General features: G+C 70.9%; 4 protein-coding genes across 4 annotated transcripts; 2 read left to right on the top strand and 2 right to left on the bottom strand.

Moving 5' to 3' along the window:
- Positions 1-340: 340 nt before the first annotated feature.
- Positions 341-2,477, top strand: V1510DRAFT_418971 (chaperonin Cpn60/TCP-1 family). The gene is made up of 2 exons (XM_066934212.1): positions 341-646; positions 678-2,477. The coding sequence occupies exons 1-2, from the start codon at positions 472-474 to the stop codon at positions 2,150-2,152; spliced, it is 1,650 nt and encodes a 549-aa protein (XP_066788121.1). The 5' UTR covers positions 341-471; the 3' UTR covers positions 2,153-2,477.
- On the bottom strand, positions 2,087-8,778 carry V1510DRAFT_437042 (uncharacterized protein). The gene is made up of 4 exons (XM_066935569.1): positions 7,744-8,778; positions 3,711-7,503; positions 3,587-3,679; positions 2,087-3,555 (listed from the first exon to the last, which is right to left on the bottom strand). Exons 1-4 carry the CDS (start codon positions 8,767-8,769, stop codon positions 2,507-2,509), a joined length of 5,961 nt encoding a protein of 1,986 aa, XP_066788120.1. The 5' UTR covers positions 8,770-8,778; the 3' UTR covers positions 2,087-2,506.
- A 2,745-nt stretch (positions 8,779-11,523) lies between these two features.
- Positions 11,524-13,355, bottom strand: V1510DRAFT_180706 (uncharacterized protein; the record flags this gene model as incomplete). The annotated part of the gene is made up of 3 exons (XM_066930411.1): positions 11,524-13,002; positions 13,033-13,226; positions 13,259-13,355. Coding segments are annotated over 3 exons (1,770 nt in total), but the record flags the coding sequence as incomplete, so codon positions are not given.
- A 181-nt stretch (positions 13,356-13,536) lies between these two features.
- V1510DRAFT_445637 (peptidase S8/S53 domain-containing protein) lies at positions 13,537-15,857 on the top strand (the record flags this gene model as incomplete). The annotated part of the gene is made up of 2 exons (XM_066935709.1): positions 13,537-13,608; positions 14,595-15,857. 2 exons carry the CDS (start codon positions 13,537-13,539, stop codon positions 15,855-15,857), a joined length of 1,335 nt encoding a protein of 444 aa, XP_066788118.1.
- Positions 15,858-16,070: the final 213 nt, after the last annotated feature.

The following is a 16,070-nucleotide window of genomic DNA, read 5'->3' as shown; positions in this document are numbered from 1 at the left end:
GGAGCCGCACGAGCCGCACGAGTTGCATGAGCCGCACGAGTTGCATGAGCCGCATGCCGTGCGGCGCACCTCCGCGACGCGGCACCGCGCCCGCCTGCGCCCCGACGGAGCGCGCCGGAGCGCCAGGGCTCAGCTCCGCCAGTGCGGCTGCACGTCGCGACGCGCCGCGCGGCGTGCGGCGCGGACCCAGTCCGCCGTGCTCTGCGGCGCGGACCCGGTCCGAGGTCGCCGCGCGCGGACCCGGTCCGCGTGCGGACCCAGCCGGACTGGCAGTTACCCGGCCGGGACAGGCGTTCTCCCTCTTTCCACCGCTGACACGACACGAAAAAAAAACTGCACACACGGCGCGCACAGTGTCGGCCTTTATCGAGCAATCAGCACCAGCGAATCCGCAGGGTGAGCCCAGCAGACAGCACTTCTTCCGCTCCCGCCTCCGCCATACTCGGAGACCCCCCGGACACATAGCGTGCAATGTCGTCTCTGCAACTGCCCAGCGCGCCTGGATCGCAGCTCTTCAAGCAGGGCTACCAGACGTACCAGAGCGAGGATGGCGCGGTCAATCGCAACATTGCCGCGTGCCGCGAGATCGCGTCGATGGTGCGGACGTCGATTGGCCCGTGTGGGCGCAACAAGATTGTGATCAACCGTAAGTTGCGGCGCGGGCGCGCTGACGACAGACCTGCAGAAGGTGTTCCTGACCAGTGACGCGGCGACGATCCTGCGCGAGCTGGACGTGATCCACCCGGCGGCCAAGCTGCTGGTGATGGCGTCGCAGCAGCAGCAGGTGGAGATGGGCGACGCCACGAACCTGGTCATCATCCTCGCGGGCGAGCTGCTCAACCAGGCCGAGGGCCTGCTGCGCATCGGCCTGCACACGGCGGACATCATCCAGGGCTACGAGCTGGCGCAGAAGTACGCGCTGGAGGTGCTGCCGGAGCTGGTGGTGGACCAGGTCGGGGACCTGCGGGCCAAGGCCGAGCTGGTCAAGGCCATCCGGCCGGCGATCGCGGCCAAGCAGTACGGCAACGAGGACCTGCTGGCGGACCTGGTCGCGGACGCCGTGCTGGAGGTGATGCCGACGAACCCGGCCAGCTTCAACGTGGACAACGTGCGCGTGGTCAAGATCATGGGCAGCAGTCTGGCGGCCAGCACGGTCGTCAAGGGCATGGTCATCAACCGCGAGGTCGAGGGCGTGGTCAAGAAGATCGGCAAGTCCAAGGTCGGGGTGTACACGTGCCCGATCGACATCTCGCAGACGGACAACAAGGGCACGGTGCTGCTGCACAACGCCAAGGAGATGCTCGACTTCACCAAGGGCGAGGAGGCGCAGCTCGAGGAGATGGTCAAGGGCCTGGCCGACACGGGCATGCGCGTGATCATCGCGGGCCAGCAGGTCGGCGACCTCGCCAAGAACTACCTGGACCGCTACGGCATCCTGGTGCTGCGCGTGCCGTCCAAGTTCGAGCTGCGCCGGCTGTGCCGGGTCGTCGGCGCCACGCCGCTGGCGCGGCTGGGCCCGCCCATGCCCGAGGAGATGGGCACGATCGACGTCGTCGAGACGGTCGAGATCGGCGGCGACCGCGTCACGGTCTTCCGCCAGGAGCAGGAGAAGACGCGCACGTCGACGGTCATCGTCCGCGGCGCGACGCAGAACTACCTCGACGACATCGAGCGCGCGATCGACGACGGCGTGTCGGTCGTCAAGGCGCTCGCCAAGGACGCCCGCCTCGTGGCCGGCGCCGGCGCGGCCGAGATCAAGCTCCAGCAGCGGATCGTGGACTACGCCGACAAGACGCCCGGCATCCTCCAGCACGCCATCAAGAAGTTCGGCGAGGCCTTCGAGGCCGTCCCGCGCGTGCTCGCCGACAACGCCGGCCTGGACGCGACCGAGGTCCTCGGCCGGCTCTACGCGTCGCCGTCGCTCACCGCCGGCATCGACGTCGACGACGAGTCCGGCACCGGCACCGGCGTCCTCGACGTCAAGGAGCACGCCATCTTCGACGCGCTCTCCGCCAAGGCCTGGGCCATCAAGCTCGCCACCGACACCGTCAACACCATCCTCTCGGTCGACCAGATCGTCATGGCCAAGCGCGCCGGCGGCCCCCAGATGCCCAAGCAGAACCTGCCCGGCAACTGGGACGAGGACGACTGAGCCGCGCCCGCAGTTTTGTTTATAGCCTGGTACATACTTCATCGCGGTTGCGCTCAATCGTTTATTTCAATAACTAGATAATTAAAAGTGGGCCAGACCTCACGTAAGACTATGCACAGTGTACTATATATGCAGAAAAGACCAAAGCTATCGGGAAAGATTATACAATAGCCATCCGGGATCGAAAACCTGTCCAAAAGAGAGCATGTAGACGTCGATTCGCAGGACACGCCCAGATGGCGGGGCGTCGCCGGCCGCCAGGCGTCGCGTCGGACACGTGGTTGTCGTAAAACATGTCAATACATTCATGAGCGTCATTAAATAACACTGTCGTCCATAGAACGCGGCCAGGCGCTAGAACACGCGGACCTCGGGGATCGAGTTGCGCTTGGAGTCCGTGTCCTGGTCGTGCACGTAGCTGCTGTGCGCGCTGCCGGTGCTGGCGGGCGGGCTCGGGCCGGGGCCGCCGAGCAGGATCAGCATCGACGCCCGCTTGTTGGCCCGGCTGGTGCTGGCGCCTGGCGCGCTGGGGGCTAGTCCGTCGGCGGACGCCGCGACCGTGGCCGCGTTGACGAGCTCCATGCGGGACACGTCCAGCGAGAGCGCGTCGAGCTCGGCCGCGGCGGCGGCGTCCTGGGTGTCCTCGTCGGTGGCGTCGGCGGGGGCGGCGTCGGCGGAGGCGACGTCGCCGGCGACGCTGACGTCGGTGGAGCTCGGCACGGCCCGGATCGAGGCGGCGGGCTCGGCCGGCGGGCCGTCGGCGGCGGCCGGGCCGCCGGCCAGGCCGCCCAGGCCGCCCGGGCCGCCCGCGGGCTCGCCCGCGTCGCCGTCGTCGGGCTCCAGCGTCGCGCTGTCCGCGCCCGAGCACGACTCGCCCGACTCGTCGTCCGAGCTCGCCGCGTCGCCGTACGCGCCCACAAAAATGCGCTCGGGGTTGGCGATCATGATCTTGAGCAGCGTCTGCATCGCGCCCAGGTCCGACGTCATCGACAGCGAGTCGCTGCCCGTCAGCAGGAAGCTCATCGAGAACACGATCGCCAGGTTGACCGAGTGCATCTTGTTGAGCTCGCCGTGGCGCGCGATCGTGGCCAGGTGCTCCATCAGCCGCCGCAGCAGGCTGTAGTTGACCAGCGGCAGCCGCCTGACCGTGCGCCGCAGCAGCCGGATCTGCGTCTCCTCGTTGCCGTGGCCGCCGATCCGCGCAAAGTCCCGGTACAGCTCCTTGGTCAGGATGGTCTCGGGCAGCTCGCGCAGGAACAGCTTGAAGCACCCGGCCACGGTGTTGATGTCGAACCACCGGTCGTCGTCCATGTCGATGGGCTTGCCGGTGTCGAACGCGTCCTTGAGCGCCTGCACGCTGGCCAGCGAGCCGGGCACGCGGTAGATGCCGACCTCCTCGAGGCCTGCGGTCAGCGGCGCCGGCGGCGTACGTACCTCTGCTCTCGATCTCGTCCAGCAGCAGCGTGACCACGCGCGGGATCGGCTGGTTCTCGCGCTCGCAGAGCACGGCGATGGGCATGCCAAAGACTGCGGTCAGCGCGCGCGCGCGCGTACGTACCCTTGGTCCTCTGCGACGACGGGTCGAGCTCCTCCTGGATGCCCGGGCCGGCCAGGGCGCCGCGGGCGACGGCGGCCCGCCGGATCTGGCCGCACAGCCGCAGCCAGTCGTCCATGTGGCTCTCGGACGTGGCCTGCAGGACGTACTCGCTGCGGTCGTCCAGCACGAGCTTGAAGATGCCCGCCGCCCGCGTCGACGGGTGCACGGTCGCCGTCGTCGTCGCCAGGTTGATCGACACGGACGGCTTGCGCGTGTCGGTGCCGCTCACGCCCGGGAGGTCGAACGGCGAGACCGCGCGGTCCGGCGACGGCGGGTTCAGCCCGTTGAAGAACGCCATCGACAGCGGCCGCACCGCGCGCAGCAGCCCGCCGAACCGCGACGACCGGCTGTTGCGCTTCTCCATGTGCAGCTGGCTCGGCGCCGGCGCCGGCGCCGCCGGCGCGTGTCCGGCCGGCTTCATCCGCAGCTGCGAGTACCGCGACTGGTCGCGGCCGTACCGGCGGTCCAGCGCCTCGCGCTGCTTCTGGTCGCGCCGCAGCTTCTCGATCTCCTGCACGACGTGCGCATGGAACGCCGCGTGCGGCACCTTGGCGCCGCCCTTGCTCGCAAAGTGCTTGTAGTCCTTGGCCGCGGTCTCGCGCACGGTGCGCCGGTCGAGCCGGCGCACCGTGTTGTCGTACAGCAGCAGCGACTGCGCCGACTCGTCGCCGTCCGTCTCGTCGTGCTTCGACCGCAGGTCCATCACGTTGCTCAGCAGGTTGTAGATGTACCGCTGCTTGTCGAAGTTGATCAGCCGCGAGTTCTCGACGCACATGTTGGGCACGTAGCACACGAGCTCGAACATGCGCTCAAAGAGCCAGCCGACGCAGATCGTCAGCGGCTGCTGGATGATCGGCGACGACGCCAGCGCCGAGAGCTCGAAGTTGATCGCCGGCGTGATGTCCTCGAGCCGGTCGATGGACGCGTTGTCCATGCCGACCTCGCGCGCGGCCAGCGTCCACGCGACCGAGTACACGCGCGACTCGGGCCGGACCAGCGCCGCCGCGATCGCGGTCTCGACAAAGGACGGGATCGTGCCGACCGCCGACGGCGCCTCGTCGTCCGCGGGCGCGTGCTTGAAGATGTCGACCGAGCCCATCATCTTGCGGCAGATGGCCAGCGCGCGCAGCAGCGTGGCCATGCGGTCGATGCGCTCGACCCGCGAGATGCTCGGCTCCGAGACGTGCCACGCCAGCCACGACACAAAGTTCATGTGCAGCGCGTACAGCTTCTTGACGGGCTTGGGGAACTGCGACACCATGAGGTCGTCCGACTGCAGGCAGTGCAGCGTGGCGCAGAAGCCGAACACGTCCTGGATGACGACGTCCTCCTCGGGGCCGCCGAGGCTGACGCGGTCGCTGAAGAGCCGGCTCGGGTCCGCGCTCTGCAGCTCGAAGATCTCGTAGACCGTGAGCCAGTCCTTGAGCGAGACCTCCTTGAAGATGGCGGCGACGGTGCGGTCGACCGTGACGCAGAACCGGGAGATGCTGTCGAGCGCGCGCGTGGGGAACCGCAGCGGCCGCGCCGAGTCCACGGCGGCCGGCCGCGGCGGGACGTCCACGGGCCGGTACGAGCGCTTGGCGAAGGCCTTGCGCAGCTTGCGCAGCAGGTTGTCGATGATCTCGGCGAACGACCGCAGGTGGATGTTGGCCTCGGCGCGCTCCTTCCACCGCGACGCCTCGCGGTCGGCGAACTGCAGGAACTCGAGGAAGTAGTACCGGATCGAGACCTCGTTGACAAAGTCCGCAAAGTACTCGGCCACCCAGAGGTTGAAGGCCTCGAGGATGCCGATGTGGATCTTGGCCACCAGCCGCCAGTCGAGCTCGTCGTCGGCCACGTCCGGCCGCACCGGCGTGACCGGGCTGTCGGTCCGGCCCGGCTCGGCCAGCTCGGCGAAGAGCTCAAAGTCGGCGTCGGGCGTGCCGGCGCGCGCGGCCAGCGCCTTGCTGGCCGCGGCCGCGCGCGCGCCGAGGAACCGCCGGCGCAGCCCGTCCAGCAGCGTCGTGGGCGGGCAGAACGACCGGAACGTGCCGAAGAACGTGGCCGTGTAGATCTCCATGTTCATCGTGAACTCGACCGCGCGCGACTTGTTGCGGTCGTTCTCGACCACGTCCACCGCGTCGACCTTGCTGCTGAAGGCCTCCATGTCGAGCACGAGCAGGTCGATCAGCCGGTCGACCGTGCCGGACTTGGCCACGACGCTGATCGTCGGCGGCCGCGCCAGCTCGACCTCGACCGGGTCCGCGCTCAGCCGGTTGAGCTGCGAGCCCGAGAGGTTGGGCATGGCCGTGTGGAACTGCGCCGACAGCCGGCGCGACGTGCCGCTCATGCGCTTGGACGGGTTCTCGATGAACACGCTCGGCGGCCGCGAGCCGGGGCTGGTGTCGTCGACAAACGACTTGAGCACGAGGTGGTCGCGCACGTGGTACAGCTTGACGCCCATGTTGAGGATGTCGCGCACGTTGCGCATCAGCAGGTGCCGGTTGGGCAGGTCCGCCAGCCGCGCGCGCGTGGTCGAGTCCAGGTCCGAGTACCCCGTGGTCTGCACGGTGGGCTTGAGCGGCGGGAACGAGCGCACGCGCCGGATGTTGCGCGCGGCCGGCCCCGCGCCGAGCACGTTCAGGTCGCCGGCCTTGAGCGGCGGCCCGGGCACGATCGGCTCGGCCGACGCCTTGGACCGCAGCGTCGACATGCTCGACTTCTTGTGCAGCAGGCCGCCGGCCTCGAGCACGTTCTTGCGCTCAAACAGCTTGTACGAGTTGAGCACGTCCGTGAACAGCAGCGACACGTACGAGCCCGACGCCAGCGGCGACGGCTGCGACGAGTAGAACGGCGAGTACTGGCCCGTGGCCGGCGGCTCGAACGCCAGCGAGATCTCGAGCATCGCGCTGAGCGACATGTACCCGCTGGCCGTGTACGCCGCGTAGACGCTGTAGAAGCACTCCTGGAACGCGGGGATGACGGCGTCGAGCTCGAGCGGCACGTCCAGGTTGGCCGCGTCGTTGACGTAGTTGGTCCAGCGGTCGAGCGACCGCCGGATGTGGAACAGGTGCGCGCGCGACGCCTCGACGTCGATCAGCGGCCGGTCGCCGGCGCCGAGCGTCTCGAAGAAGTGCAGGCTGATGTCGCCAAAGTACGGCACCGACAGCTTCGAGTGCACCTTGCCGACGTTGTCCGGCGCCAGGATGTGCGAGCTCTCGCGCCGCGACGACTCGCCGAAGATCAGCCGCCGGTCGAGGTCGAACATGACCATGGACCAGTCGCGGTAGATGACGTCGTAGACGTCGGCCGAGACCAGCGCCCACACGTCCTTGAGCCGGCACACGGCCTGCGAGCACACGACCGTGGCGATCGCCAGCCAGCCGACCATGTCGCCGCGCGACTTGAGGATCCGCCCGAGCTCGATCCACCGGGTCAGCAGGTTCGCGATCTGCGACTGCGACCGCGACCGGCTGGGCTCGGCCGGGAACAGGTGCTGGACCATGACGCTGCACAGGAAGTGCGGGTGGCTCGTGGTCGTCGACATGATCGGGTTGCTGCGCGAGAACGAGTACCGCATGGCGTACAGCAGCGAGATGTCGTTGATCGGGCTCCACTCGCGGAACAGCTTGAGGTGGAACATGTGCAGCTGCGCGGCGAGCACCTTGAGGTCGATGTGCGAGAACGTGGCCGCCGTGAGCCCGTTCTTGAGCATGTGCGCGTACGACGCGTTGACCTGGACCTGCGACGCCGACGCGGCCGCGCTGAACTGCGACTGCCCGTACGACAGCACCGGCGAGTGCGGCGCCGGCAGCATCGGCGAGGTGGGCGGCTGCAGCGCGCTGTGCAGGCTCGTCATCGGGCTGAGCGGGCCGTTCGGGCCCGTCCCGGCCTGCGCCGACAGGAACGACGACGACGGGAAGCTGGGCGACGGCGGCACCGCCGCCAGCGTCAGCTGGTGGTCCTCGTTCGGGTCGAACCGCAGCAGCTCCTGCAGGCCGGCGCGGCGCGCGACGAGGCCCTCGCGCAGGATCGTGGCCGTCTGCTCGTTGTTGGACGAGATCATGTCGATCATGCTCGTGCTCAGCAGGTCGAAGATGCCCGGGTCGAGCAGGATCGAGTACATGTTGTCGACGATGTACTCGAGGATGTACGCCAGCCGCGGCGTCACGTCCTCGAGGCTGGCGTACTCGAGGATCATCTCGAACGCGAGGTCGATGTCGGTCCACATGGGCACGAGCACGAGCAGGTCCGAGACCAGCGCCATGTCGTCGCCAAAGACGATCTCGTGGCAGACGGCCTCGAGCGTGCCCGACACGACCTGGCCGTCGTCGTCGTAGACGAGGTCCTTGTGGCGCGCGCCGGGGACGTGCGACACCGCGTGCGGCACCGGCGAGCGCGGCACCGGCGCCGGCTCGGGCATCTGCGGCCGCGACGGCGCCGCGGCCACGTCGAAGAACTTGAACGCCACGTCCGGCGACGGCTTGTAGAGGTGCAGGTAGTTGTCCTTGATGATCGCGCGCTGCAGCTTCCACTGGTACCCGCGGGACGACGCGCGCTTGTCGCCGTCCGAGCGGTTGAGCCAGCCCTCCTTGGCCACGCCGGGCTCGCTCGGCGCCAGCGACGAGATCGACGGCGTCGAGAGGTGGTGCAGCTGGTGCGGCGCGGACGCCGGCGGCGCGGGCGCGCTGGCCGGCAGCGCCGGCGACGAGATCGAGATCACCGGGTTGGCCGAGCCGGACGTCGACGGCCGGCTGTGGTGGCTGTGGTCGGCGTACGGCACGCGCGTGCGCGCGGTCGACGCCGTCGCGACCGACGCAATGCTGGCGGTCTCGTGGTCGTCAAAGTCGCGCCGCGTCGGCGAGAGCACGTGGTTCCCGGCGAACGGGTTGCTGGAGAACGGCACGATGGCCGACGCCCGCGCCTGCACGCTCAGGTCGTTCATCGACTGCGAGAACATCTTGTAGTTCGAGCCAAAGCTCGGCTGCACCGGCGAGAACGCCGCCGGGCCGCGCGTGTCGGGCGACACGGACCGGGCCATGGACGAGCCCGGCCGCGCGGCCGGCACCGGCACCGGCGCGGCGCCGTACAGCGTCGACGACGAGTGCGACGGCTGCGGCGCGTGGCCGTGCCGGTAGACGTCGTTCCGGGCGGTCTTGAGCGACGACGCCGTCGCCGCCGCCGGCAGCTCGCGCTCGCCCTTCTTCTGCTTGAACAGCTTGAGCGGGCGCGACGAGCGCGCGCCAGAGGCAGCCGGCTCGTGCAAAACGGACTGCCGGGATGCGGCAGATGTGGCCGACGCCAGGCTCGAGTTGGACGCGTTCGGCAGGCTCTGCAGCGACACGGACGAGCTGGCGAGGTCGCTGGAGGCGGAGGGCGCGTGCGAGGCCAGGGACGAGTGGCGGCCGTCGCTGGAGGGCGCGGGCTGGGCGGGGGCGCCGGCGGGCCCGGCCTGAGACGACTTGGACGGCACCCACTTCATCGGGGCGTAGGAACCGGGGGTGTCGCACAGATGGGGGCGGTGGTCTGAGACAGTGGCATGCACGGGGGGCCGTGTTTGAGGTCGATCGTGGACGTGTCAGTTATTTGGCATTCTCTGGATCGGCTGCTGTTCGTTCGCGGTCCGCAGCGGTGCTCGTCGGACGCGCGGGCGCGTTTGCGGCGGGCAGGCCGGGGCGGTTCGGGGCCCTGGCGGTCAGCAGAGCGCGGCGCGCGCACGCACCTCTAGGCAGGCTCGGACGGCAGCAGGAGAGCCAGGCCGAGGAGGAACAGATCTGCAATTCGCTGCGCTGCTCAGACAGCGGTTCGAGCAGCGGTTCTGCGCAAAAGATGGGCAGCGGACGGGCGACGGTGGGGTGTGGTTTAATACGTCGGTTGATCGAGAAGCCACGCCGGAGCAGCTCGTGTTTGCATGGTCGGCCGTGTCGGCACACACGTTGGCAAAATGGAATTTTAGAAAATAGGGATTTCCGTATGTTTAGTAGGGGGAGCGTTCTGGAGAGGAGGAGTAGCGTTTTTTTTTTTTTGGCGGCGCGGTGGTGTACTCGCTACAAAGCTGGGCGCCGGTGCCAGACGCAGGCGGCCGTAGGAGTGGTACGGGGTGGTAGCAGTACGGCGGGCCGGGTACGGAGTACGGATCACGGCGTATCAGCGCGGGTGCGGCACGCTGGTGGTACCCGGACAGAGTTGGTACCAGGCCGGCGGCGCGCGCGCGCGGTCGGCACGGGTACGGGCGCAGGCCGGGGCGGCCGACGGGCACGGGCGGCGCGCGGGCGCCTGCAGCTGGACGCAAGCGGCAGGACCGGGGCGGCGGTACTCACGGCCGCCCGCGCGTGCCGGCGCCGTGGTGCAGCGCCGGGTATGGGCACGGTACCTGTCGTACCGGTACTAGCGCGGAGGCTAGAGTACGCATGCCTGCGGACGTGTTAATTCTAAATAAACTAGCTCGGCGGCCACGCGCCAAAAAAATATAAAAATAAATAGAGCGTCATGCAAAAAGGCCCAAAAAATTAGGACGCGCAGCGCGGACGGGGCCGCGACGCGGCCCGGTGCGGCGGCGGCGTAGGGCGCGCCCGGCACGCGCAGCGACGCGCGCCGGCCCGTTGGAGCGCGTACGCGCCGGCACGACGCGCGTAGGCCGAGGCACGGCGGCGCGTCCCACCGCGCCGGGTCGCCGGCTGCACGGCGGCTGGACGGCCAGCCGCGGCGGGCGGCGCGCGGCGGCGTGGCCGCAACCGGCGCAGCCGCGCAGGAGACGAGGGGCCGCAGGCGGGGTCGCCCGCTAGCCGGCCTACGGCCGCGTGCGGCGCAAGGCCGGCGAGGGCAGCCGATCGCCGGACCGGCCGCCGGGCGCGGACGCCAGGGACGCGAGGGAAGCCAGGGGAGACGAGGGCGCTGGGATATATAGGCGCGGACGCGTGCGGGCGGCTGCGGGTCTGCGGGCGGTCTAGTCGGGGTCCTGCCACCCGGCTGCGCCGGGCCCCGGCCGCCAGGCCATGACGCAGCGGCGGACGGCCACCCCGCCGACGGCGGCGGGCGTGCGGCTGGCCGGCGTGCCCGCGGGCGCACGCCCGGCGGGTGCGCTTGGCGCGGCACACGGCGGCCGGATAGTGGTAGTCACACCTGCCCGTCGCGGCCGGCGGGGCCGCGGGCCGCTGCACGCGGCTGCGGGTCGCTGCGCGGGCATGCGGGTCGCCACGTCTGGCGGGTCGCTTCGCGCGCTCGGCCGTGCCGGCCCTCGTGCCGCCCACACGCGCCCGCGACCCCGGCTGCCGTCTGTCCGCCGGCCCGCGCCGGCCAGCCATCCGGCCCGCGGCCTAGCCAAGCGCGTCGACCGCCGTCTACGCGACGCCGCCGCCGGCGAGGGATGTGCCGCCACCGCGACGACTACGTCCACGGCCGCCGCCGCTAGCCGCCTGCGGCTGGCCGCCTGCGCGCGCCGCCCGGTTCGGGCTCGGTCAGGGCGCCCGTGCTATTTATATCGGCCCGCCCGTGCTATTTATGTCGGCCAGGGATGCCCGCGAGTCGGCGCAGGCGCACCCGACTGTCAGCTGAGCGACCCCTACTCAGCCGTGCGGGCCAGCTGGCACGCTGGCCGCCCGCCGGCGCAGGAGCGGCCGGCTAACGCCGCGCTCAGGCGCGCCGAGACCGAGTCTGCGCCCGGACGCAAGGAGCCCAGGGGCTGTAGATGCGATTGAATGAGATACAGGCACGACGGGCCGTGCGCCGCAGTCCGTGCGGCGTCGCGCCGCGTGGCGTGCGGCTCAACGGCTCGCGCCGCGCGCCGTGCGGCTTGGCGCGCCGCACCGCGTGCGGCGCTCACGCCGCCGTCTCCACGTTCTCCCGCCGCCGCGCGCCCGGGTCCAGCAGCAGGTCTGCGCTGCGCAGCGCAAGCACGTCCAGCATCGACCCGAATGCGACGCTGTCGTTCTCGCGCGGCCGCAGCGCCGCGCTCGCCGTCCGCAGGGCCGGCTTGGTCGGCATCTGCGGTCCAGGCGCGCTCGACACGCGCGAGAACCGCAGCGCGGTCATGAGCTCGGCGTGCGCCATGCTCTCGTTCTCGTCCGCAGCGGACGAGCCCGACGAGTAGGCTGACGACACAAACGAGTCGTCGCCGTCGGCCGGCCGGGCGTCGGCCAGCGACCCGCCGGTGGCTGCCGAGCGGTGGGAGCCGCTGGGAGTGCGGCTCGGGTACCGGCGCGCCCAAAAGTCCTCGGGCCGAACCATGATCTCGTAGATCATCTCGTCCGCGGACATGTCGTGGTAGCGCTGGTTGGTGATCTCGTCCGGCACGACCGCGAGGGGAGCCAGGGCCGGCCGGCCGGCCGCCGCCTGGGCAGCAGCCTCGGCCTCGGCCTCGGCTTCGGCCTCGGTCTCGTCGACCTCCTCGACCACCGCCAGCGGCCGCCGCAGACCCAATGGCTCGCCAAACAGCCCCGGCAGGCCGGCCGCCACCGCCACGGCCTCGGCCTCGGCCAATGGCTCGTCCTCGGCCTCGGCGTCCTCGGTTTCCTCGCAGATCGGCTCCAGCGCGCGCCGGCTGGCCCGGCGCGGTCGCGGGGCAGCGTCCATCTCGCCCAGCGCGCGGCGCAGCTGCGCGCGCGCGGCCACGTCCTGCACGCGTCGGCGGCGGCGTAGCCAGGCCAGCGACACGCCGGCCGTCAGCAGGCCGGTGGCGAGGGGCGCGATCAGCAGGCGCGTCCAGCTGTCGTCGGCGCGCCACCAGCCCACGCCGGCGTGGATCCAGGCCGAGAACGGCGCCGCGACGCCGGCCATGGCGCGCATGGGCAGTCCCTTGGGCTGCAGGCTCGGCAATCCGCTCAGCAGGGCTGCCATTGTCGATGGCGGAGCGGCCGGCGCGCGCGCAGCCTATAAGGCGCGCGCTGGGCGGAATGCGAATCGGTCGCGGGGCGCGGGCAGCGCCCGCCAGCCGTTGCGCGACGGCGTCTGCGCCACCGCACGTCATAGGCAGCCCGTCTAGAAGCCGTATTTTGCGCCGGACTCCTTCTTGTTGCGCCGGCCCTCGGCGAACTTCTCCTCGAGCGATTCGCGGTTGTCGGCGGCGGCTGGCGGTCAGCGCGGCGGCGGCGACATACGTACAGGCAATGAGGCTCGAGAGCTGGTGCCGGCCCGAGCCGATCGAGTGCACGGGCTGGCGCATGTCGGGCAGGAGGCCGAGCGAGCGCAGGTGGCGGTTGCGCGCGTACTCTTCGTCGAGATTGAAATCGACGACCTGGACCGAGTCGCCGCCGCGGCGGCCGTGCAGGGCGCGGAGCTGGGTCAGCGTGGACGGGCGGGGGCGTACCTCGCGCTCGCCAAGGCCGCTGGAGAGGGCCAATTCCTGGAGCGTAGACGGCGGGCCGGCGGGCGCGGGCGCGGCCGGCTGGGCAGCGACCAGGGCGACGTCGACGTCGACAGCCTCGGTCCTGACCGGTTCCGGCACGTCCTCGTCGGCCAGGGGAACTGTGGCGGCTTCGGCCGAGCCGAGAAGGCCGATGTCTGGCGGTCAGAGAGCCGCGGGCGGGACTTACCGAGAGCCAGGCGCTTGCGCTTTTTGGCGGGCGGCGCGCCGGCCGCAGCGGCGCCGGTCGCGGGCGGCGCCGGCTCGGCAGGCTCGGGCGATGCTGACGCCGCGGACGCGGCCGCGGCCACCGCGGCCGGCACGCCCGGCCGCGCTTTGGCCGGCCGCTTGAACATGGCGATCTTGCGCGGCTGCACAAACGACGGCGCTGCCTTGGCCGGCGCGCGCGGCGCAGCGGCCCCAGCCGGGCCGGCTCGCACGGCCAGCCGTGTTGATCCGTCGCCGCCCATGGCGGCCTGGGCGGCCTTCTTCTTGGCGGCCTCCTCGGCAGCAGCCTTGTCCTCGGCGACCTTGCGGTTGGTCGGCGCCGGCAGCATGGCAGCGAGGCCCGTGGCGCGGGGGCCGGCGCGCGCGGCGGGCGCGGCAGCGTCCTTGGACTTGGTGATCTCGACCACGATGCGCTTGGGGGCCTGCGCCGCATCGGGTGCGGCGCGCTGAGCCGCACCGCGTGCGGCGGTGTCAGCCGCAGGCGGTGCGGCGCTCTGAGCCGCACTCTGAGCCGCACCGCGTGCGGCGCCGTCAGCCGCGTCCGGTGCGGCGCTCTGCGTCGCGCGCGCGCCGCCCGCGGCCGCCCGCGGCGGCTCCGCGTCTGTCCGTCTCGGCGGCGGCAGGCTCAGGCCAGGCCGCGGCGCGAGACTCGCGCCCGGCCGCCCGGCCGCGGCGTCCGGCGCCGCGCGTTTCGGCGGCGGCAGGCTCAGGCCCAGCGGGCGGCGGGCTGGCGGCGATTGAGAGTCGTCCATCTGCGGTCAGATCGTCCCCGCGGCACTCACCTGTGTGCTTCGGCGATCGTGCGGGTGCGATCGATGAACGGCGTAGGTCGACGGCGATCGCTGCGAATTTTCACAGTGCCGCACGTTGGGATGTCAAACCGCGGATGTTGTAGTTAAGCTCCCACGCGTCCGTCCGCCGAACCCGCATCCATCAAGCTCTCCAGCGTCCCCGCCACGTCCGCGCACGTCGCGCACACGTTCGCCCCCCCCGGGCCCGGCGTGGCAAACGCAATTCGGCCGGGCGACGCGTCCAGCGTCGACCACGCGGCCGCAACGTGGCCCGTCCTGCCACGCGCTCGACTGCCGCTCCCGTTTGCATTCGGTCCGGCGCCGGTCCCGACCAGGACGGGCCCGAACAAGGGCCGGACGGATGTCAAAGGCCAGGGCCGGCACGCGCGGCCCGGCGCGCGCACGCGCAGGGTCTAAAAGGGCCGGGCAGCCCGTCAGCGGGCCATATCCGGCAGCATGAGATTCGGACAGCTACTCAGACTCGGCGCCGTCGGCGCGGCCGTGCAGGCCGTGCTCGGCGGGCTGGCGGCCGCTGCGCCGGTGGACTCCAACACGACGAGCATCTTTGTGTCGTCGTCGTACGTGCCGAACCAGTTCGTCGTCGTGTTCAACGACGAGGCCACGCAGGAGCAGATCGACGAGCACTACCGGTGGCTGGGCGAGCGGCAGCAGGAGCTGCGGCGGCTGGAGGTGGCGACCACGGCCGAGGAGGTGCAGGAGCAGGCCACGTTCGGCGTGCAGTCGACGTTCAAGCAGACGCTGCGGGCGTACGCCGGCAAGTTCAAGGACTCGCTGGTGTTCGACATCGCCGCGCGCGACGAGGTCAACTACGTGGAGAGCGACAACATCTACACGGCGGACGACGTGCAGTACAACGCGCCGTACAACCTGGCGCGGGTGGCGCACCGCCAGCGGCTGACGGACGAGACGCGGTCCAAGTACATGTACGATTCGGACCCGGGCCGCGACGTGACGGTGTACGTGCTGGACACGGGGCTGCGGACGTCGCACGACGAGTTCGGCGGGCGCGCGCGCATGGTGTCGTTCGTGCCGTCGGCGTCGCCGACGGACGTGAACGGGCACGGCACCCACGTGGCCGGCACGGCCGTGGGCGCGACGTACGGCGCGGCCAAGAGCGCGCAGGTCGTGGGCGTCAAGGTCCTGGACGACCGCGGCTCGGGCGCGACCAGCAACATCCTGCGCGGCGTCGAGTACGTCATCCAGCAGCACCGCGCCGGCAACGGCAACAGCGTCATCAACATGTCCTTCGGCGGCTTCCGGTCGTCGGCGCTCAACCAGGCCGCGCGCTCGGCCGTGGAGGCCGGCATCCACGTGGTGGCTGCGGCGGGCAACTCGGCCGCCAACGCGTGCTACACGTCGCCGGCGGGCGAGGCCGTCGTGACCACCGTGGGCGCGACCACCATCACCGACCAGATCGCGCCGTTCTCGAACGTGGGCTCGTGCGTGGACATCTTCGCGCCCGGCGTCAACATCGTGTCGGCGGGCGTGACGTCCGACTCGGCCACCAACACGCTGTCGGGGACGTCCATGGCCGCGCCGCTGGTGACCGGCCTGACGGCGTACCTGCTGTCGAAGAACCCCGGCTACAGCGTGTCGGACATCCAGTCGCTGCTGCTGGAGCTGGCGACCGACGACGCGCTGCAGGGCTCGCTGCGCGGCTCGCCCAACACGCTCGCGTTCAACGGCTACACCGAGGGCTACGCGGTGCCGGCCGAGGCGGACGCGGACGCGGCGGCGCTGGCGCGCTGAGCCGCACGCCGTGCGGCGCGCCGCCCGCACCGCCTCGGCCGCCGCACCGCCACGGCGCGGCTTGACACAATAGACATTCTTACCATCACCCGTAGCCCCTGACAGGTTCGCCCGGCCGCACGCCGGCGCGCCCGCGTTCGCGGAGGCGCGCTAGCGCCGAACGGGCAGGCGCACTTCTAAAAAAGGCCCAACGCCGCGTAGGCGCGGTTCTGT

This window comes from Dipodascopsis tothii (assembly GCF_038497935.1).
Source record: "Dipodascopsis tothii strain CBS 759.85 unplaced genomic scaffold V1510scaffold_21, whole genome shotgun sequence".
NCBI classification, from domain to species: domain Eukaryota; kingdom Fungi; phylum Ascomycota; class Lipomycetes; order Lipomycetales; family Lipomycetaceae; genus Neoaidaea; species Neoaidaea tothii.
The sequence above is the reverse complement of the archived record's forward strand: the minus strand, read 5'-3'. Positions and strand labels throughout refer to the sequence as shown.